The sequence below is a fragment of the Brugia malayi genome, assembly GCF_000002995.4.
Source record: "Brugia malayi strain FR3 genome assembly, contig: Bm_v4_ChrX_scaffold_001, whole genome shotgun sequence".
Taxonomy (NCBI): Eukaryota; Metazoa; Nematoda; class Chromadorea; order Rhabditida; family Onchocercidae; genus Brugia; species Brugia malayi.
In genome coordinates this window covers 22172929-22195688 of record NW_025062479.1, presented here as the reverse complement: position 1 = coordinate 22195688, position 22760 = coordinate 22172929, and the positions used below count along the sequence as shown (strand labels likewise).

At 31.9% G+C, this 22760-nt stretch overlaps 5 protein-coding genes across 5 annotated transcripts; 3 read left to right on the top strand and 2 right to left on the bottom strand.

Moving 5' to 3' along the window:
• Positions 1 to 1577: 1577 nt before the first annotated feature.
• Bma-suco-1.1 (uncharacterized protein) lies at positions 1578 to 7438 on the bottom strand (the record flags this gene model as incomplete). The annotated part of the gene is made up of 16 exons (XM_043075744.1): positions 1578 to 1921; positions 2034 to 2199; positions 2448 to 2627; positions 2711 to 2949; positions 3077 to 3299; positions 3434 to 3575; positions 3765 to 3907; positions 4007 to 4108; positions 4274 to 4414; positions 4624 to 4806; positions 4949 to 5050; positions 5253 to 5456; positions 5565 to 5718; positions 6036 to 6212; positions 7042 to 7137; positions 7395 to 7438. The coding sequence occupies 16 exons, from the start codon at positions 7436 to 7438 to the stop codon at positions 1578 to 1580; spliced, it is 2640 nt and encodes an 879-aa protein (XP_042931678.1).
• Positions 7439 to 8420: 982 nt separating this feature from the next.
• Bma-pbs-6 (proteasome subunit beta type 1, putative) lies at positions 8421 to 10395 on the bottom strand (the record flags this gene model as incomplete). Its single annotated transcript, XM_001894255.2, has 6 exons — positions 8421 to 8612; positions 8974 to 9080; positions 9161 to 9302; positions 9533 to 9602; positions 9686 to 9796; positions 10241 to 10395. 6 exons carry the CDS (start codon positions 10393 to 10395, stop codon positions 8421 to 8423), a joined length of 777 nt encoding a protein of 258 aa, XP_001894290.1.
• A 663-nt stretch (positions 10396 to 11058) lies between these two features.
• Bm13702 (DEAD/DEAH box helicase family protein) lies at positions 11059 to 14970 on the top strand (the record flags this gene model as incomplete). The annotated part of the gene is made up of 14 exons (XM_043075743.1): positions 11059 to 11136; positions 11274 to 11365; positions 11523 to 11631; positions 12003 to 12164; positions 12366 to 12437; positions 12548 to 12646; positions 12726 to 12868; positions 12958 to 13081; positions 13173 to 13327; positions 13599 to 13785; positions 13866 to 14017; positions 14129 to 14297; positions 14488 to 14686; positions 14819 to 14970. 14 exons carry the CDS (start codon positions 11059 to 11061, stop codon positions 14968 to 14970), a joined length of 1893 nt encoding a protein of 630 aa, XP_042931677.1.
• Positions 14971 to 15638: 668 nt separating this feature from the next.
• Bma-cdk-7.2 (cyclin-dependent kinase 7 homolog, putative) lies at positions 15639 to 18817 on the top strand (the record flags this gene model as incomplete). The annotated part of the gene is made up of 10 exons (XM_001894257.1): positions 15639 to 15710; positions 15978 to 16037; positions 16270 to 16371; positions 16973 to 17152; positions 17283 to 17390; positions 17581 to 17691; positions 17866 to 17952; positions 18026 to 18141; positions 18296 to 18356; positions 18677 to 18817. 10 exons carry the CDS (start codon positions 15639 to 15641, stop codon positions 18815 to 18817), a joined length of 1038 nt encoding a protein of 345 aa, XP_001894292.1.
• A 1573-nt stretch (positions 18818 to 20390) lies between these two features.
• On the top strand, positions 20391 to 22196 carry Bm2291 (Uncharacterized protein; the record flags this gene model as incomplete). The annotated part of the gene is made up of 5 exons (XM_001894258.1): positions 20391 to 20592; positions 20771 to 20943; positions 21207 to 21355; positions 21775 to 21843; positions 22043 to 22196. 5 exons carry the CDS (start codon positions 20391 to 20393, stop codon positions 22194 to 22196), a joined length of 747 nt encoding a protein of 248 aa, XP_001894293.1.
• Positions 22197 to 22760: the final 564 nt, after the last annotated feature.

Below are 22760 nucleotides of genomic sequence, written 5' to 3'. Positions count from 1 at the left end.
TCAATTTCGTATGTTACAAAAGTGCCTAATCCATAATTTGCCATTACTATAAATAAGTCTACAAAATTTGCACCCTAAATAATTGCTATAATACTATACGACAAAATTCTCAATTTCCGCGAAATTTTTCTTGATCTTTGCTGAAGATGTATCTGTGAAATAATTTCTAGCCAATATCTAAACAAAAAAAAAAAAAAAAAAAAACTAATTGTATATCTTAGATTTAAAAACGTTGACGTTGTTGACACAAATGTTGACAAAATACTTTTACATGTCACAGTCTTATTATGTATATTAGAATACTAACTGTATACATCTACAACAAATTTGTTGCAAAAACCTATAAATGCATCATTTCATCATCGAATGAAATTAATTGAACACAAACATTAAGCATTAAGCATGAATGAACTGACTTGAAGTGGAACTTTGATAATGCAATTTTTCGTCCGGCATTGTTTATTTTCTATCAAACTGTTAGTGCATCAATGCATCAATGTACATCGATATGGCAGCAACACTAATTAAGTCATAAATTAATCATTTTCAACTATACAAATATGCACACAGGAATACATGCATACAAGTGAACAAATAAGCAATGACCCGTCCAAAAGAAGAAGATATGAGGACAAGTATGCATAAAAAATTTCGTATGAAACGTGAAATATGAAACAAATAAATACGTTGTTGCAAGTTATGTTCGAAAATTTTATGTCTAGCACCATAATGATTCCTCCTTTCAGTAATACTTGATGTTCCAGAATAAATTTGCATGCAATTTAATAGCATTTTAACTTGAATAATCTTTAACTAGTTTTCCGTGATACTATACATTATTTCAGATAGATCAGAAATAAATTCTCCTTATTGAATAATTTAAAGAAATATGCAAGGATAAGTCAACTGCTCTCAAAAAGGAAAATAGGAACAACAAGAATTTAAGAAGGAAAGAAATGCAAGAAAATAAGACAGAAGCTCAAAATCTTGTATTTAATAAGCAAAGCAATTTATATATTAATCGCAAAACAGGACAATAAATTCAAGCAAACAGTTCTGCACTAATTCATAATCAATATGAAATGGTGAAAATAAATTAAAATCATTCGAATTAAAAAATACACTACCTAACTGACTACTACTACCTAACTGGAAACAAATTCAAACATAAAAAAAAATCCTTCACTTTTTCCCAAATTTTAAAAATCGGCAAGAATGGGCAACAATTTGTCATGAACTGTAAAACGATTTTGTTTAAATCAAGATGAAAAGATAAAGAATATGCACTAAAATTTTAACGTTTATAGACCCGTAAGATGACCAAAGCAGATGGTGCCATAATTAGCTGAAGGAATTCTCTTTCAACAATTTTTTTCAGAAATTCAGTAATCTCTTTCAGCAATTCTGAAAGAGTGAAAAACTAAATAATGAGAAAGGCTACAACAATTCTCATTTCTGACTAACTTGTCACATAGTATCTTGAAAAGTTTCCATTTCTTCCGACCTATTTGCTTATTTTTAAAAAGAAATTTTCAAAATCTCAATAGAAAAAATTCCACAATAACTTACACTTCAAACTACTCAACCCTTAAATTTGCTAGAACTCTGAAACCATACAATGGTTCATCTAAATTTTCACTTTTGCGATTTCTCTTGCGTTTTTTATTTTTCCGCTTCCTTGTTTGCCACGGATTCTGTTCACTACGTGTTGAAAGTTGAGACGGTGGTCGATCAATCAATTCCATTAACCCTGGCATATTAGGAAGATTCTCTTCTTTTGTTTCGTTTTCCGTTAGCAAACACGCCTTATTAGGCGGTGGCAACGAAGAGTCGCGCAAAACTTCAACCTGAACAACGTTATCCACGTCACAAGTTAAAGATGTGACTTCCTCTACCAGCTGTTGCTCAGGAAATGCATTCACTGAAATAGATTTATTCTTTCTCTCATTTCATTAATTAATCCTTCCATGATCAATAACTTATGAAAAATCCATTGGAAAATGCAAGTTATTCGCTATCCAAACTGGACGTACCGGTTGATCGAACATCGGAATTATCTTGAATAAATTTCTGAAGCTGCTCATCCATTATCTGTCCAGCAGCACTGCGATTAATAATGGTAAAAGCATAGTGTAATAACAATAGGATGAGTAAGGTTAAGATGTTTATAAAAACAATGATACAAACCAGCTCACCACTCTGAAATATAATTAGCTTCTCAGTATTAATTGTAAAATCAATCATACAATAAATCATAGCAAGAATATATGCAAGGAGTAAATTTGACCTTTTGTGCAAACTGCTTACAGAAACTATGTTAATATTTGAATTTACAATATTCAGCAACTACTGATAATGGAAGTCGATCAGTAAAGTTACTTCAATATTTTAAAATATCATAACACGCAATAAAATTAGATGAATTTAAAAAATCAAACAAAACATACCGTCCATACGCCAAGATAACCATAGAAATGTGCTTGAGAAGGTGCTAATGATACATCCGCATCATTAGTTCTACCTGCGACATGCTTCATTATCATAGTATGATGTGCTGGAGTAATTTCCTGTGGTAAAGCTCTGACTGTTTCACTGAGTTCTCTCAAGCTGGCTGCAAGAGCATCCATCTGCAAAGAATGTTCCTTCCTTATCATTACGCTTTTTTCACATATCAAGTTTATTTGTTTTGGAACTTTTCGAAATTAAGAACCTGAATTTTTAGAGCATTAATGGAAGGTCTGATGGCATTAATAGCTGCTTCTTCCGCTTGTTTAATAATTAATTCAGCCTGTCGCCGACTTTCATTAGTTTGTAAAACATAACGTCGACTCAGTTCCGACAGATATTCACTGCTGAGAGACATATTCAATTCCAAACTACTGATTCGTTTATTCAGTTTCAGAAATATCGACTCTTTATGACTCATAACTCCTCCAGGAATCATAAATCCTGTAAAACAACACATGCATAATTATAAAAAGAGTAGTATACCATAAGTCAGAATAAGCTAAGCTGTGTAAAGCACAGACTAATAAAATAGTTGATCAATCTAGAGAGTGTTCAAATTTTTTCTCACCTCTGCCCAACTTTCCATTCAACGAATTTGAAGTCATCGGTGAATTTATGGTAGGTGATATTGTTGAGATACTATCCGATTCTGTTACATTATATGAAGTGACATTTTTAAAATTTTCTGATTCCAGCTCACAAATATCGGTTGGCAAAACGGAAGAAAGGAAAAATTCTAGAACTCGCGTTCGATTTTCTTTCTTCTGATTTTTTAAAGATGGAATACGAACCTGTAAAAAGGATTAATAAAGAAAATATAAAAAGTACCCAATATAATTTACGTTCGATATTCAAAAGATGCAATAAATGGTCAGACTAAGAGCCAGAATACATATTATGAATGATAAAACATCCTTCTAATAACCTGCTTATTTTTTGCTTCATTAATATTGCCAGTGCCAATAAAACTATATTGAAGTCCAAAGAATGCTCGACAAAACAAAACGTAATTACTGATTGTGTCGGGAGAACATTTCGTGCATAATTCTACCATGGTTATATTGATTCTACAAAATACAAGAGCAATAACACAAAAACTCAATCTGATAGTACACAAGATACTGAAATTCATCAGTGCCTTAACAGAATTTCATATTTTAGCAAATTATATTGCCTTATATTTGATAGGTGAGATATACCAAGATTGCACAAATAATGACGAATAACTTTTGTAATATGAGTGGAAATAACAAGACCTGGTAATATTATGTGAAGAAACTCCAGTACGTTTCGATAGAAAAGTCGATTCGAGAACACCTTTGATATTACCAATTCCTATACTGCCAACTGCATTCACCACAGCATTAACAAGCGGCAAATCGTTAACACTTTCATTCTTCTTTAATAAAATTTTATTTACTCTAGTATTGAGCTGCAATATGAGTAGGACAAATGTTAAATGGCATATGTCAAGTAAATCATGAAAGAATCAAAAAACCTCGACTGTTTCAGCCGCTAATGGAACATCCTCTTTTGCGGTATTAGTTGGGATACCAATATCCGTCTTCCCCGCTGTTACATTGTTTTCTGCTAATACTTCCTGGAAACATATTTTTACAGAAGATATTAATTAGATACCATGTCCAGGAAATTTTTTAAAGAGATCCTCATTCTTTTTTTCAACCGAAACGAAAACCAGGTCACAACTGTCCTTCAAAAACACAAAAATTATTTGATGCTTTGAACTTGTAGATCAAACGCCTACAAAGGGAACAGAAAACGATGTGTCTGAAATTGCGGCAGCTTCAGCCTCTGCTTCATATTCATCAACCATTGAAATCCCAAGAAGTCGCACTAAACTAAGCGTACAGTAATGTTCGCGACCATAGTGTGACAATAATTCCAACTGAAATATTCCTCTTTACAATAAAGTTTTTTTTCTTTCATTCAACTGCTATGAATTTCATTTAAGATACCGATACGAGATGAAATATTTTAAAATTGCAAATTTCTTGCATGAAAAATTTGATGCAACATGGGGATACATAGAAAAGCACTAAGAGTATAATTTATAATTCAAAATTGGATTGCATCATACGTTTGAAAAAAATTAACCCGCAAAAATTTGACATACGAACGCGCAGTGATTGAAAACCGTTGTATTTCACGATTGTTTTCAACAACAAAATCACCTAAAGCCATCCATTCATTTGAAGGATAACGTTCACTGCCCAAAATTCTTATATTTTGCGGCCCTGATGAGAATAATTCGAAATTTGCTATTTCCAAAACAGTTGGCTGAAAATTAGTCTCTAAATACTAAGAAACAAACAATCAGGAGCAAACAAAACACATATAAATTTCAAAAAACGATGGATGGGAAATTTCGTTGAATCTAACATATATCAGTAAATTTAAACCATTTAATTGGAATTCACACCTGTATAGTTTCACAAAGTTCAATAATAAGCCATTTATGCTCTGCACGTTCACAAGGATTACGCATATAATCATCCGCTTCTTTCTCATTCAATATGGCATTCTGCAATGCATCAAAAATTATATTATTTGACAGCTTGTACTTGGATCTGCGTCTCAGGACCCGATCCATTCCTTGGATCAGAGCTGGACTCCTAAGCAGCTAACGTTGCCTTCACTGGTTACGTATAGTGGCTAGCAAGTTTACCTTGAAATAAAGCTCCAATTATATCTACGAAAACATGCATTGGTTATAATATGATTACCTTATTTTCAGCCTCATCATTGCTGAACAAAACTTTAGCACCACATTCTTTCGAAGCATAGTTCCTTGCTGTAGCCTCCTGAGAAATCATATTTGGCGGCGTAAGTCCTGCTGTACCTTCAGTTTTTGATGTAGAAATTGAACTGGAATCCATGTTCAAAGTCTCACCAATATCCGAGTGTACAGCCGCTTTATGCTGGTTATTCTGAAAAGTTTCTATGCATCAAATAAATACTCATTTGTTCTGGAAGAAAACTGAAGGAATTTTAAAACTTCATTTTCACATCTTAAATATTGGCATTTTAAACTGAACCTGCTGTTGTTCAGCTTTCCTAATCTCTTCTTTTTTTAACTTTTCTTTAGTCCATTCATCAAATGTAACGATTGGAGGTTGCTCACTAGAAAAAGGAATGGTTAAATCAGCTTCTTGTGCAGATGGAATCGCATCAATTCCTGCTTCTGTATTCCTAAAATTTCACTAAGCATGTAGTATGCAAAATAACTGATAGATATACATTAAGACTGTTATTCGGTGACTGACATATTGGTTCCTTCTTTTTATTCCTATTCTTGCTTGAAAAGTTCAAACCATTCAATTTTATAAAAGAATTGAGAAGACTGGAAACTTAGAGCCATTAATGATTGTATTAAACCATTCCGTTTTTTAATGAGGTTGAGCTCTTTTTATTTTTTTCAAGTTAGTCAGTTCAACTATTGATGATCGTCCAACCAATTTAATTGTTGCTCTACAGAAATTAAAAAAAAAAAAAAAAAGGAAATTTACTCCAAAAAGAATGTAGATTCGTATTTTACAATATTCTTCGCCGCATTTTCTATTGATTGTCCTGTTTCACCGTTCAATTTAGGACTTCTCACTCTAGATCTCGTATCATTATTTGTTGCATCACATTTATTATCTTCATAAATAGAGCAAACTGGGAAGCGGTAATCAGGAAGAAACCTGAAATTCATAGCTTCCAAAGGCTGTTGAGTCCCAAAAGACAATTTTGGAATTGGAACAATATAGATCTTAAACAAAAATCTGCGTAACTTAACAGCTGTGTGAGTTATTAAGATGATTTAGGGCTGAAAATTAAGTTTAATTCTGTTAAAAACTTATTAATTTGATGCATAATAATCATAAATAAACCATTACAATAATAATAATAAATAGACCATCTAATAGAAAGATGGAAGACCAAGGAAGAGACGGAAAATTAAAACTAAGGAAGACGAAGAACTAATCAGTCAATTCTTCTATCGCACTTAAAAGAAATTCATTTCAGTAGCCATTAAAAAATTAGAATTTATAAATTAAAGCAAATAAATAGGAGCGAAACAAGAAAGAGATTCTTAGAAGTAGACGGTGATTTGTATAAAGTACGAAGTCAATATTTTACAAAATCGACTTAAAACAATTTTCTTATTTCCTGCTTCAAATTCTCTTTCTTAAAAAAAAAAAAACAAGGCTAGTCGAAGTATTATCACGTATTGAAATTTGGAATATAATTCAACGTTTCTTTAAATCCACAGTAACCAATATATCTGGTAAGATCCTGCGATAGATAAAAGAACAACAATGTGGTACAGTATTAACAAGGTACGGAAAAATATGCTAAGAAGAATTGCACTTTCATTATTTTTAAGAAAAGACTAAGCACCCTATGTGGTTATTAGGAGTTCAAAAAATTTTTAATAGTGTGCTTCATATACCTAGACAAAAAAGAAACTTCTGCTTAATGTTTGAAACAGAAATCAACAAATAAAGAACGAACTAATTAAAAATATACCTTTTAAAAGGCGAGACATCATAAGTTGATACCCATTCCGCATCAACAATCGGTACTAACGTTAGAAACTGTATGAAGTATGCTATACATATAAATCTAAAAAAAAAAACTTTCAAAGAGAAACACACAAAAAAAAAAAACCCAAAAAAATAAAAAAATACTAGCATTTTCCGCACTCAGTGCAATTATTTGAAATTGTTTTTACAATAATAAGAAACACAAAAGTGATAGCGCACTGAATTCATATACTACTGCATAATGAAATATAAAGTAAAACCGGTTGCTATAAAACTTAGTACTCGTCAACAAATGACAGAGAAGTATTAACTTTATGTGACCTGAATAAAACTTACTTTAAATATAAAGAGAAAAAGTCATAGAGATTATTCCCAAACATATCTTCCAGCCTCCAACTGAAACACATCAGAGCGCTGCGTCAGTTTCCTGAAGCTCAATATTAACTGTTCAGAAAAGGTGAATCGAATGATCTCTTTCTAACTTAAATTCTCCAGCAAAAAAAACACTTCCATATTTCCCTATAAATTTAACTTTTCTTCGAAACAATATTTCCATACGTATAGTATCTATCGATCTTTGCTATGATTACATATTTCTTATCCATAGCGCAAAACATCTTTCTACAGTCAATCATAACATCCCTTCACAAATTACTAACTACACCGTATTAATAGTCACGTACAGAATGTTATGTTTCCAGTTAGACAAAACATGAAAAGATAAATTATGGTAGTGTAAACCTTATTCCAGATCTACAACTGATATTTGAAACGCATTAAATGAGCCATGAAACCATTACAATAAAATAGCACAACCTCATTAATGGAAGTCGTTTATTTCATATTTGCAATTAATAAACATATAATTAACCAACCAATACACCACCAATACAAGTTCTGTAGTACCACAATGTATAACTTATTTATTCTCCTAATAAAATCTGCTCAGCACACTTAAATCGTTGAAAATTTTGTATAACATAAGTTTAATATTAATAAAAAGTGAAACATCTGTCCCACATCCGTGTCAAAGTAGCTGAAAGAGAAGAAATAAGTATCACATTTGGAAGAATAAATCTTCCTAATTTTTAAAGAACTAAAAACTGAATTACTGATAGCAAACATCACATAGAGAAATTTGCTTCCGCATGGAGATTACCTGAGACAGAATTCGTGTTTTTCGGTAATCACACAAAATATAACTCGAAATTTGTAAGACTTTCAATTCAATTCAGAAGATGCTTTGTCAGAGTAATTGAAACCAATCTATCAAACTAAAATAATATGGAAGAATACAACTTCTGTTATGACCACAAAAATTTAATAACAATGCACTGACGCAGTTACTTGACGAGAGCAAATTTAATCTTCACGAAGAGGCAAATGCATCTTGCGAATTGGTTTGCCTGCTTCAGCAATCACCAAATGTATCTTATCTCCTGTGCTTATTTCACGTTCTGCTGCTACACGAAAAGCATCTTTTATAAGTGATGTAGCTCGTTCAATTGTCAAAAGCGGCTTCTCCACATCACCAGACATTGTTACCAAACCAATCTACAATGAAAGAATATTTATGAATTCGGGCCAGTAGCAGAAAATGATGGATGGGACCATCCAGTTAGCAACAACTACAAGAAACTGAACTCGTGTCAGTCAAATTAAACCAAGTAATTTTGAAAAAATCATTGAAGATGTGAAGTACAGTTTATTTCACCGCAGGATGGTTTCGTCTGATGCAAAGGATTCTGACAGCATCAGCATTATTCTGCTGACAATCACGAGTGTTACTAATCAAACAGTTAAGAAAGAATAATGAACGACCATAGTAGTAAACTACACAGACAACTACATAAGTCGTATGATGAGAAGACAGAAAACATGGAAATAAACAAAGACGATGTAAGATGCAATCAACCTGGCAATCGAAAAACGGCATAATCATTGGTTCAGCGCTACCGGAAGCAGTGTACGCGATATGTTCAATGCACCCAATGGGATCATAGCTAAACACAGCTCCTTTACCTGGAAAAAAATTTTAAAAGCTATATGCAATTACAAGACTTCAGAATTTTTAGACGCTCGAAAATAATAAAAATTCATACCATTCTCATCAATGCCGGCTAATATTGCACCGGTGTAATACGGAAAAAAACGTCGATAATATAAATTTCGTGATAATAACTCGGCGCATAAATCTACGGTCATATCCCCACGATAATCAAACCGATACTTATGTAAACGAGCCTGTGAAATAATGAAAACTACTGATATTTTAAATTACATAGCTCCGCAGTAAGATAATATTAATATCCGAAATAATTGTACCATTACTACTCCAACATTACTAGTCGAAAAAATCTAAATTACACCTTCAGAAGTGACAACAGAATTTTTAAAGGTTCATTTGATACTCAGATAGACCTACAAATGTATAAACAAACAAATGAAGAATTTAATCACTATTCAGAACAAACCTCCAACAATCGCTTCAGCTGCAGAATATCGCCGTAAAATCCAGCACACGAAAGTACAATTGAATCATTTCTGAAACAGTTGCATTCGTTCACATAAAATAAATACACCATTCTAAAAAAACCATCCTGCATTATGATTAAATGAAACCTTACAAGACATGGATCTTCTCTGCATCACGAGTCAAAACATTGATTTCAAATTGTGACATGCGTGTATCACTCGCCATAATCGCAAAGTTATCACCAGCAATTGCTGCTGTAGTTCTAAAATTAATACTAACTTCTTTTTGCTAAAAGATGCACAGAAAATCACAAGTAAAAGAAGTTTTTTCAGAAAATAATTACTTCATGCAACAAATTCTCTAGGTTACTACTGGTTAGTAACGTTTTCACTTGTTTTGTCAAAAGGATTTGCAATGCTAATAACAGTGTTAATTCCACTAAATTAAATTTAAATTTAAGCTTGAACTCCCAACTTGTGGGGAAGGAAAGTAAAATAGAAAAAACAACCGCTAAGCTGTCCTTCGGCCGAATAAGAAAATCCCAGCGAAACCACTAAATGATTTAGAAAAGTTAAACCATCTAATCATTACTTAACAAGCGTGGGATTAAAATGAAACTAATCACAACGTGACATTTTCTTGACTAATGTATGCTTTTAATCAAATAGCTTATTTCATTATTACTGAAACTACATTTTTAACTTACCCTCCTTCGAAAGAGTAAGGATTCCATTCCGATGCTTCCTTCAATACTGGGGTCATCCAAGGTGGTGATGCATGGACTTCGGCTAGCTTCTTTTTAAAAGCTTTCATGTTTCCACCAGGATAGGAGCCCATATCTAATTCATCCATAAGACCCATTCTTTGGCACGAAAACAATACAAAATGAACATGAAAATTATTCCACAAGTACAGAGACTAATAAATGATATGATAAATCGATGATACCCTATCTGCAAACCCATTCCAATCATTTTAGCCCACACAATCAAACTGATATCTCAACCACTTTCAATTAACCAAATAATCGATAAAACCGCCCAAAAAAACTGTTTTATTGCGCCGAAAGCCAACGCGCATACGCCTAAACAAGCTTAACCCGCCTTATGGAATGGCCGAACCATCGAGAGCGGTAAATCACAGTAGAGTAATGGTTGTAGGGTTGGATGGAACAGGTGGTCATGTAGTGGTTGCTACAGGATTATGGTTAGTTTCTCGAGGAGAGTTTTGTCTCCTGTCTCTCCCTCTCTCTCTCCTTCCCTCCCTTTCTCTCCTTCCTTCTCTCTTATGATTAACATATTCCTGGAGGAGGAATTCCTTCTCAACTTTGAAGAAGATTTAAATTAATTTTGTTTTGCAAAAAGTTATATGAACAGTGTATAGAGCAGTACATTGTTTATACACTGTGTATGGTTAATGTGACACATATTTCAATATTATATGTTTTTAAAAAGTTGAAAAAAAAAAAGGAAATTCCGTTGATGTATGTTTTGTCTTTTTTATCAATTTCGGTGTGATTCCATCATGGTAACAAAGAAAAAAGAAATGATAAAACGAAATAAATTGGATGAAACGACAAATTTGGGACGTGAAGATGAAAGTGTAAGTTCATATGTAATTATGATATTATAAAAACTAGTTTTGCTGTGATTCTCTCAAAAGAACTTACAGTTTTCTTATTCCGGCTTGTATTCTTGGACTTAATTTAAAATCCAGAAAATGGTTACTATTATTTTCAGGATGAACGTGGTTCAATAGAGAAAGCTGCTTCGGATAAGTGCGAAGAAGTGACCAAATCTTCTTTGCAAAAACATAAACGGAAAAAATCTAAGTAGATTGTTGCGTTGATTTCTTCATTCTTATGGTTTTGCCTAGAGATCATATTCATATTGGTTGACTAGGTTTAATAAGGTAATCGTAGTGGGTGGTGTAATTCATCAGTATCTCAGTTATTATTATTCTGTTAACATCCTTTCGATATATTTCAGACAATACGTTGCTCAGCCATCAGCATGTTTTGAAAATGTAGAGTTGGCAACAGATGTAGAATCAGTAATGACTTTCAAAGATTTTGGTCTGGATGAACAATTGTTAAAAGTAAGTTTCGTTCAAGTTTCAAAATTATACTCTTTAAAAAGTTTTTTAGATAGTGGAAATTGAATAGAAATAGATAAATTGAATGAGAGAAGAAGGGAATGAAAAGAATTTTCATTAGAATTACAGGACAAGTGATTAATTCAGTTGAAATAGATAAATTGAATGAGAGAAGAAGGGAATGAAAAGAATTTTCATTAGAATTACTGGACAAGTGATTCAGTTGAAATAGATAAATTGAATGAGAGAAGAAGGGAATGAAAAGAATTTTCATTAGAATTACAGGACAAGTGATTAATTCAGTTACTTTTTATATTTTCGTTAATAACGGTATTTCTCGGTTTCTTATTATTGTAATTACTAAATTCATTCAGGTTATTGGTGAGTTTGGATGGGAGCGTCCGACATTGATTCAGAGCCGAATGATTCCAACTGCTTTTGAAAATAAGAATATTCTTGCACGAGCACGAACGGGTAGTGGCAAAACAGCCGCATTTATGCTTCCTCTTGTACAAAAAGTTTTGCAACTGAAATGTGTTAGTTTTTCGTCTTTTTCACTGATATAATATTCAATGAATGTCTTAAAACGTCCTTAAAATTATGATATAGGATTTCTTCAAGTCGAAACAGCGCTATTTACCAGTTTTTTTGTTCTTAGTTTAATGCTTATTGTTTACGGCACAAAATAAGATTCAACTGAGCTTAACTGCAGTATTTTCAAACAGTTTTCGTTCCAGAATTCTTCAAGTAACGGAGATGCTGGTCCATTTGCGGTTTTCATTGTCCCTTCTAAAGAGCTGGCAAAACAGGTAAATATTATATGTTCAGCTTTAGATACTAGTTTCAATTCCGTTTTAGTTTAATTTTATTTTCGTTCAAGAAAATAGTTTTAATTGCTATTTAATTATGATTATTTCAGACTTATTCATTGCTATGCAAATTAACAGAGAAATTCCCGTTCTTAATGTCGTTGAATTTCGCGGAATTGAATGTAAATACTGATGATGGCTGGCTTTTGGTTAGTTAATTTTTTCGATGATGTTCGGTGAAAATCTTTCTTATCACATAGAAGGTATTATTTATGCTAATTTTTTCAGAAGAAACCCGATTTTGTTGTTTCTACACCTGGTCGATTACTGCACGCTCTGAAAAAGTATGGAAAACCGTGCGAATCAGTTAAACACGTTGTACTAGACGAAGCTGATTTGCTGTTGTCGTTTGGATATGCTGAGGAAATGAGGTATCCTCCATTATTGTTAAATGCTGACCTTGCTTAATTTTTAGGTTTTTTTTTTTCTGCGGAATCTTACTATTAGTATTTTTTTTCAGGCTGATAAAAAATTTTTTCCCAGCACACCACCAGACAATATTCACTTCAGCAACAATGACTGAAAACGTCGAAGCACTTAAGGAGCTCTACGTGACCGGTCCAATTGTTCTAATGAAATTGAAGGTGAATTTGGATTTGTCATCTTTGTGCTCAATCTCAAAGCTTCTTGAGTTTATATATTTATAAATTAATTTTTCTGCAACATAACGTTTAGGAAGGACAGCTACCGAGTAGCAAGCAGCTTTCACAGTATCATATTTCTTGTCAAAACGAAGAGGAACGGTTTGCAATCTTTTTGGCACTGTTGAAGTTGAAATTAATTGTTGGTAAATCAATCATCTTTGTCAGAGATACGGATCGTTGTTATCAGTGAGTTCATTGTTTTGGTTGATGTTGGTAGAGTAATTTTTTTCTTTTTTTTTTTAATTGTTTTAGTAAGAGTAAGTGGATTCAAAAAAAATATGCATTTAGATGTGGTAGGTAATATCTTGTTTAGTCTCTTTAACAACAGCATTATAATTCTTAGCCTGACAGAACTCTATTGCCGATACCGGCTAAGGATAATTAGCCCAATCACTGTATTTGATTAGAATTCATATTTGTCTTTACTTTCATATTGTTTTAACCGTGTTTTTCTTAGACTTGGACTTTTTTTACAAGCATTCAATATTCGATCATGCATTTTGAATGCCCAAATGCCAATGAATAGTCGTTGTCATGTAGTGGAACAGTTTAATGAAGGACGGTATTCCTACGTCATCGCCTCTGATATAAATGATGTATCAGGCGAATCGCAAGCAGTGATGAAAGATGAAGATGATGAAGATGTATGGTTTCTCTGTTTTACTATTCAAAATAGACAATTTTATTTGGTATGCGATCACTTTAGTCATAATTTTATTTTCAGATATCTAAAAAGAAAAAAATGCAGAAAAAGAAACGGAAGCATATCGACAAAGAATCAGGAATTTCTCGAGGCATTGATTTTCATCACGTTGCAAATGTCATCAATTTCGATTTCCCTACATCGCTTAACTCTTACATACATCGTGTTGGCAGGTATTAATCAGAAAATAAAAATGCTATTCCCAACTGGAAGTCCTGATTTTAAGAACTTTTGCTTATTATGATGTTATTCATTGTTTAGTATGTTAATTTGTGATATTTGAGAACTGCTAGAGGATGGAACAAAGGCAACGCTTTATCATTTGCTTCACCTCAAGAAAAGCCGGTTTTGGATGAAGTTCAAGAAGAAATTAATGCGCAGTTAGGGCATCGTGCAATCACTCCATATGAAGTTCGCATTAAAGAACTGGAATCATTCGTTTTAAGAACTCGAGTACGTTACCTAAAGCTGAAGTTTTGTTTGCTTATTTTATGAAGATTTCTAAAAGTGAGAAATTTTATACATTACCATTCATATTTCTGTAGCAACTGAAATATAGAATGTAAAAGATCGCTACATATATTAAAGTTTAGAAATTCAAGCATGTTTGTTGTAGTGAGTAAGAAAAAAAAAATCCTTACAGGAAGTACTCGCAGCTTGTACCAAGACTGCAATCAGAGAAGCTAGATTAGCGGAAATACGGGCAGAAATATTGCGCTCGAAACGACTGGAAGCTTATTTTGCTAAGAACCCTCGTGAAAGGGCGGCTTTGGAACACGATAAGAAATTATTTTCTGTGAATCTTCATAGTCCTGCTATTGGCGATGTTCCGGATTATATGGGTTTTTACCATTTTCTTGTTAATTGTGAAACCGTAGTTTAAGTTTTAAATTAATTTGCTTTAATTCGATATCCAAACTTTACGACCAAATTTGCGTAGCTTAAAAAATATTTAAAGAATATCTTTTTTATAGTTCCACCGTCGTTACGAGGATTAAATTATCGAAGTGAACCAGTGAAAAAGGAAGGAAGACGAAAGCGCAAAAAGCAAATGCGCCCAACGCCACATCAAATGAAATACCAAAAGAAAATAGAAGACCCACTGCAGAGTTTTTCATTTCTCTGATCTAAATTTTTATATTTTTCCAAGGTTTTTGTTGAATGATTATCAGAATTTCTTGCCTTTCAGTTCGAGTCACAAATCTATAATCAGAGCTGATAAACAAATAACTGATTGATAGCTTTACAGTCTATTTCTATCAGTTTTCCGGTAGACTTTAAATTTAGCTATTCACACATTAAATTTGTGTTCGATTTCATGCTATGATTATTTTTCTGTCATGCTCATTTTTAAGTGAATTGTTTTTTCTTAGGCGTTTGTAAATGTTTCAAGTGACTTGTTGTTTTCTGCTAATAAAAGAAAACTATCAGTTTCATGTTAGTTTATTTCATGTTTTTTACTAAAGCTCACTTATCTGATTGTCCATCTATAACAAAAGCTGTCGTAAGGAGGATATTAAGTAGAAATGGGCAGAAAAGTATGTGGAAAATAAAATTGTGGAGAAAAATCTGCCTGGCTAACTGCATGGATTATGGCATTATGACATAAGTAGAGCATGTTTTCTTTAGGATGAAACGAGTATTTATTAGGTGGAGGCTTGAAGTTAGGTGGAGGCTTGTAGATGTATGCTGATGCATTTTTGCATTGTTTGAAAATTTCTTTGTTATAGTGGAAAAGTACTAAATTTCGATTATTTTATTGTGGTCAACAGAGAAAGGCAAAAGAAGAGGTGGATGAACCGCGTAATTTCCAAAGATACAGCAAAGAATCGATATGAGAAAATCAAACATCTTGGCGAAGGGCAGGTAAATTAATTAGCAGTAATTTAGTAATTTTTATGGCTGTTGTTGATTTTATTGAAGTATTGGTAGAAATGTTTGTTGAAATGAATGGATGAAAACGTTTCATCTCTTGGGATTACTTTGTGAACTGTTTTTCAACAAACAGTTTGCAAAAGTTTGCATTTGAGTTTCGATATATGTCACACTTTGTTAAAATTTTACTAATTTCTTTTTTCGGTAGGAAATATCAGAATGCTACTTACAATTGCAACATTAGTTCAATTGTTTCAGTTCGCTAACGTTTATAAAGCCAAGGATACGGAAACAAATGAATTTGTTGCAATAAAAAAGGTTTTGTTGAATTTTTCGAATTAAACTGTGAATCTAGATGTATTAAAAATTGCAAACATTGATCTTAGGATTGAAATATTAAAATATAAATATTTAGATACAGTTTAAGGTTATCTCTGTCTAGGAACTCCGTCTTTTTTTTTTTGTCAGCAAGTTATTACTTTTATTTTTTGTACTTCTATTAAAAGTCAGAGTAAAAAATCATTAGTATTGATCATCTATGCGATCTTAGATAAAGCTTGGCTCAAGACACGAAGCAATGGATGGTGTAAACCGAACTGCGTTAAGAGAAATCAAATTACTACAAGAACTGCATCACGAAAATATTATTGGAGTAACATTTTACTTTTGAATTTCTGAATCACTGACCACTTCATAATATCTTCATACAGTTTTGTACAGTTTAAGAGTAAATGAGAATAAGAATCAGACTTGTATCTGATTTTTTTTTAAGATATGAAGAAGGTGATTATAATTTATCATTAAGACAAAGCATCAGAATAGATTTTGGATTATTATGAATGCAAAATGTGTAGGTAGACACTGTAATATTACAAAATAGATTTATTCTTCAAAACCATTTTGCTTATTTGACTTCAGTCTCTACATATTTACTAAAATATTTATGGTTCTTAGCATTTCCTGTATGCGTTGCAGTAGAAAATTTGCTTAAGCTCGATCCGTTTAATGATTATAAGTTAACGTTTTTCTCGTATTGTTTTATTTGCTAGAAAGCTGAACAGTTTTTCATTTAGAATTAGTCGCCAAAATTGATATTGATTTGAAGTATTGAGGCTGAAAGAAAGAAAAAGATGCATGTAATTCATACCTGACTTGCCAACAATATATCTCAATCTTCTAATAAAAACACTGAGAAATTTTAATCCTAGCTTATTATATAGGAAATAAAATGTTCTTAATCATCCATATTACAGCTTTTAGATGTAATCGGGCATAAAACAAACATTCAGCTTGTGTTTGATTTCATGGAGACAGATCTGGAACATCTGGTGAAAGATAAAGCAATAATTCTGATGCCTGAACATATCAAAAATATGGTGCTTCAAATGTTGCTAGGACTGGAATATCTCCATTTGCACTGGGTTTTGCATCGGGTATATATACTTCAGTGAATCCATACCATAAGCTTTCTATAGATTTTTTTTTCGTCATAGATTCCTTGAATTTTCATTTTTTTGATTTCAATTTCTTATTAATACAAGTTACGTTAGTACGTAATTTCAGGATTTAAAACCAAATAATTTACTGATTAACTCACAAGGGCGAATAAAAATAGCCGATTTTGGTCTAGCGCGATTTTTCGGTTCACCAAATCGTCATTATACATATCAAGTAACGATTTTACTTATTATTCGAAATCTGCCACTGGTTGTATAAATGTTTGCTTATGTTACCAACTTTTAAAGTTCATTTACTATGTGCCAAGAAGGCTCCAATTATATTAAATGTATCTAATTAGTTGTAAGCAAATTAGTTCAAACACGCTGTATGATGAATTTGTTCTATTCAAAAAAATTTTCAGGTAGTGACCAGGTGGTATCGTGCACCCGAATTGCTTTATGCAGCACGTTCATATGGTGTAGGTATCGATATGTGGTCCGTTGGATGTATTATTGCTGAACTTCTACTACGAGTCATACTTTTATTTTTTTTATCAGTTATAAAATTCTCTCTTCATTTAGCGAAAACGCTCTTATCTTGTAGTTAACGAATAGTTATTTGAAAACATGTAAACATTTTTTTTTTTTTCTTTGGTTTCAATTTTTTTTTTGACAAATCTAATTAAATACTCGTTTGTTTCTCTCAGGTGCCAATATTTCCTGGCGAGTCAGACATCGATCAACTTGTAAAGATTTATAGCATTTTAGGAACACCAACGGCGGAAGATTGGTCGGTAAGTGGTATGAAAAGATTGAAATTCAAGAACTGTCCTTTTTTTTCTATTTCTTATTCTTTTCCATTTTTAGGGAATGGAAGAATTTCCCGATTTTATAACTATAAAATCAATGCCAGGCATTCCACTTAAAAATGTATTCACTGCTGCTGGTGATGATCTCATCGAATTAATTTATCAGTGCTTAAGGTATGCTTAAGGATTTTGCTAATCTTTTTGCCATTTTCAGAAACTTTTCCTATATTTTCCTTTTTCTTATTTTATTTGAGCCTATCAAATATTTGTTTCTCTGCCTTTTTTTAGGAGATCTATTAACAAAAAAATAGACCATAAAATTTTCCAGATTTGATCCAAACAAAAGGTGGAATGCAACTCAAGCACTTTGTTCTCATTATTTCCAATCGGTACGACAACTTTTATACTTTTGATATTAGGTTGCATTTTTTACTTCAGCTGTAAAGCAACTAACTTATAGAATATTTCTTAAATCTGCTTTCGTAATTATATTAATAGTTGTAGTTGCTAAATGAAGACATGACTAATAAATATAATTTTATAGTAATCAATAAATCATGTAATATCGATGTAACATTTTAAACGACTTAATTGGTTATTTTAAAATTATTTCTTTAGTGTTTCGTTTACTTATTTCGGTATCGGTTAGCTAATGAGAAGTCAAGATTATTTATTGATCAATATTCTAGAGAATAAATCAATATTCTAGATGCCATATGCGTGCGATGATTGTGACTTGCCATTGCCAACCACGAGTCGATCAGAAGTTTTTAGACGGAGACGCCGAGAATATGCAAATGATGATGATGGTACTCCTACCAAATTCCGTAGACGGCTTGAATTTGATTAATATATTTAAAGAACTTGAAAGCTATTTTTTCATTATTTATTCAAAGTTGGTTTTAAAATTTATTGTGCCTAATAGTAGGATGGTCTTACATAATTGCTCAAATTTAAATAATGGAATTTGTGGAATTTCATTCCTAGACAAAGGTCGTAACTTTTTTTTCAAACTAATTCCAATCGTGGCCTTAATGAAGAAAAACCAGTACAAAATTTTAATAAAGTTTTTAATTCATAATTAGATATTAAATTGCTTATGAATGATTTTTCAAAGATATTTTTAGTAAAACTGTGGCATTTAATTTATTTATTTATTTTGATAGTGATTTTTGAATGAAAGTGCAGAATTAGCAGTGTACATCTGTGGCTACGTCAACCTTGTGTGTAATGTTCGTTGTAAGCAACTGTTTACTTTTTGGAAGTAAGCAGCGTAGATTTCTCTCCCTCTCCCTCTTTCTCCTCCATTCTACTTTTATTCACAATCGTCTCTAACTACTGTTTCTATTACTACTGTTTCAAGTGCTGATTTACTTCTCTGAATGCTACTAGATGAGGATTATCTTTGTGATGTTATGTCTTCTTACTTCAATATTTATGCAGTTTAAAAAGTTTGTCTTCCTACTGCTATAGCTTAAAAGTTGTTGTGAAGAAAATTGACTTTGAGATGAACTATCATAATGGTACATTTATTTCTTACCAACGATATTTTATGCTCTCTTTCTCTGTGTAACTTCACAACATTAGTATATTTATTCTTATATCATTCTTGAGCTTTTTAGTAAATTTCGAAGACCTATGGAAGCTCTTCATAGCTTTTCATTTGTTGATTGTACGAGTTCTACAACTTTTTCACTTAATTTTATAGTCCAAAAATTTTACTTTTCGGTGTTGCAGCGACTTTTTTTTCTTTTTGTGATTACACATAATTTGACTCATTGCTATACGCGTATAACGTTCGAAATAGTTTTATAGGTTTCATGATATACCTCTTTATCTCTGTCCCATTAGATTATCATTATTTGCTTATTTAAATTTCTTTTAGTGTGATCGCTTTGTATTTTCACTGTGAAAAAGTCTGTGTATTTTTTGGAATAAATTTTGTGAGTGATATCCTTTTTAATTGAAATTATCATTTGTTACATTAAAATCTTTCCCATCTCCTGACCTTTTGTTTTAAAGTGGCATTGTTCGGTAACTGAGTAAAATTTGTATAAAGAAATCTTTACTTATACTATAGACTTGTTAGCTGATAAAAAGAACAATATTTAATCCAAAAAGTGTTCAAAATATCACTTATCATTTAGTGGGAAGATATAGGTCAAACGGAATATTAAAAAAAAGAAAACTGATTATATATATGAATTGGGAATTTTTGATTTTGAAATTTAATACTAGGGATTTCAAGTATTGATTGTACTTGCAAAAAAAAAAAAAAGATTGTGTGAACAATTAATTGACTATTTGCATCAATGGTACAAAAAAAAGATGCGAACATTTCGAGAATATAAATTTAAGTATCATTTTAAAGGATCTATCAGGAAGACTGTGGTACGAGAATATTCTGAGCAATTAGAAACGTGATGAATTTGTTACCTAGTCCAACATATCATTATATTTCACCGTTGGCCAGATCAAGATCTGAAGCACGTGGAGCTAGATCAGTACGACGATCATATTCATTCTCTCATGGATCAGGCGCATCATCTTTTGGAAGTGGCGCACTTACCATGCCACAATACGGTTACGGTGGCGGATACATGTCTAAATCATTGTCACGAAGTTGTACGTATCAAAATTTAACATTTCGCTAACATATTTTAATTTGCAAAAAATATTGTTAAAAATGTTTGCTTTTCTTTGTAAATTACAAAGTGAAAATAACTAAATGTTAAACTTACTTATCCAAGAGAATATCCATTTAACTTGCTAATATTATAAATGATTTGTTGTTGTTTTTCAGCTTCTTCATTATTTGGGCGCTCATTGTATAGCTCAGTGTTAACACGGACACCACCTCTTCATAGTGTGGGTTTACAGCGTAGTACACCTCATTATACTGATAAATATCCTTATGTAAGATATTCATATGGAAGTACTGATACTGGTCTTGGCATTCTTACACAGACTGAATCGGTAAGTTACGCTTATGATTGAATTTTAAAACTTTATTTTTACTTCTTATACTAGAGAATGAATAAAATAAAAAAAAAAAAAAGAAAGAAAAAAAAAACAAAGGAATGAATTGGTTTTCTTCTTTTTTTTTTTTTTTTTTTTTTTCAAATGACAAAGGAGAAAGAAATGAAAAATATTATCTATTAGTTAATTATTTAATTATTTACTATGAAATTATTTAGTTATTTACTATGAAAATTATTTACTTTCGTTACTAATTACAGATAGCAACTAGGGATTATAGTATGCGTGATCTAAGAACGAAACGATGGTTGGAAGGACGATCAAATGCTTATAATATGGGACTTTCAACAGTGCCTAAATACACTTCACAAATTGAGCGTCCAATTACTCCTGTACGAAATTATGTACGGTAAGTTAGACTATACAAAAATTGAACAAGATATTAATATTTAAAGCAATAGTTCAACTAATTATAGCCAACATTTAAGAGTTATTGAAGTGGTAACTAATCAAATTATAGCCAAGGATTCTTTTTTTTCATACAACTTTGAAGTGAAAAGTAATAGTGCTCTGAAGAACTGAAAATTTTAGCAAAGCAACTTTTTTTTTGTTTTTTGAATTCAAATCAGTCGCAAAAAGTCCTGAAGAATTTAGTTAGCATTTTGATAGAATATCTTTTGAATTCAATTAGTGAAAGAAAATTTCTGATGAGAGTTTTAAATGCAATAATTAGAATAACTAGTTCACTTCTAGTTCTTGGTTTAACTTTACAGTAATTTATTTATAACACGATGTCACTTTTTCTTTCTTCAGTTTAATTAAATTTAGATATATGCCTATAGAAGATGCGCTAAATATGTACAAAAAACGATGTATGACCGTTGGCACGTTATCCAAGTAAAGTTTTTTTTTTTCTTTTTTCCCCACTTAAACTTAGTCTAAAATAATAAAAAAACTGCAAAAAAAAAGACCCTAAAAACCCATTATTCTTTTCGAATACTCTAATGACTCAGTAAGGGTATTGTTGATGACTTGAGAAGAGATTAAAATCAAAATAAATAAGGCGCGGAAGTTTTCAGATAAGCAACTGTTGCAGGTACTGGTTGTCACCAACGTGGCAGTCACGTAAAGAAAAAGAATTGAACCTCAGTTCGGCATCTGCTAGAGGTGACTATTTGTACGCTTCACGATATTCCTCCAACCATCCTACTTACTCTCGTGTTGCCAACCGTCTTTATACGAATTACTAAAATCTTGGCGAAAATTTATATTTTGGGATGAATTAAGGACTGTGCAATTTACAACATCCTATTATAATGGAATTTTGATTTCATTAAAAACGAATCCCCAAGAATTCTTTAACAATTCATAGTATCTGAACAGCTTTGTATTCACAAAGTTTACATTTCATTACCAAATCGTATAATTTTATTGTCCCTCACAAAATCCTAGTAATGTTAACATGTTTCTTCAAAATGCTTTTTCTTGAATCCTTAGCACAAGAAGACTGACAGATAGTATTTACAGAATTTTAGATATACCTGGTCGGGAAGGTATTAGAACCATATTTGTAAGGATATAAACTCTCTCAAAAGTCATCTTAATCTTTTAAGAACACATAACAAAATATAACATGATCAAGATATTTGAAATCCTCCAGACGATCTTTCAATTACAACATAGATGAGAAAACGTATCATGCCAGTCATGAGGGAATACCTGGCATTCTAATTTTGCAGTCCTGTAAATAATGTCTCCCTTCATAGTAGGACCGCAACACCCTACACATAAAAAAGCGCACAATATTCGATGCA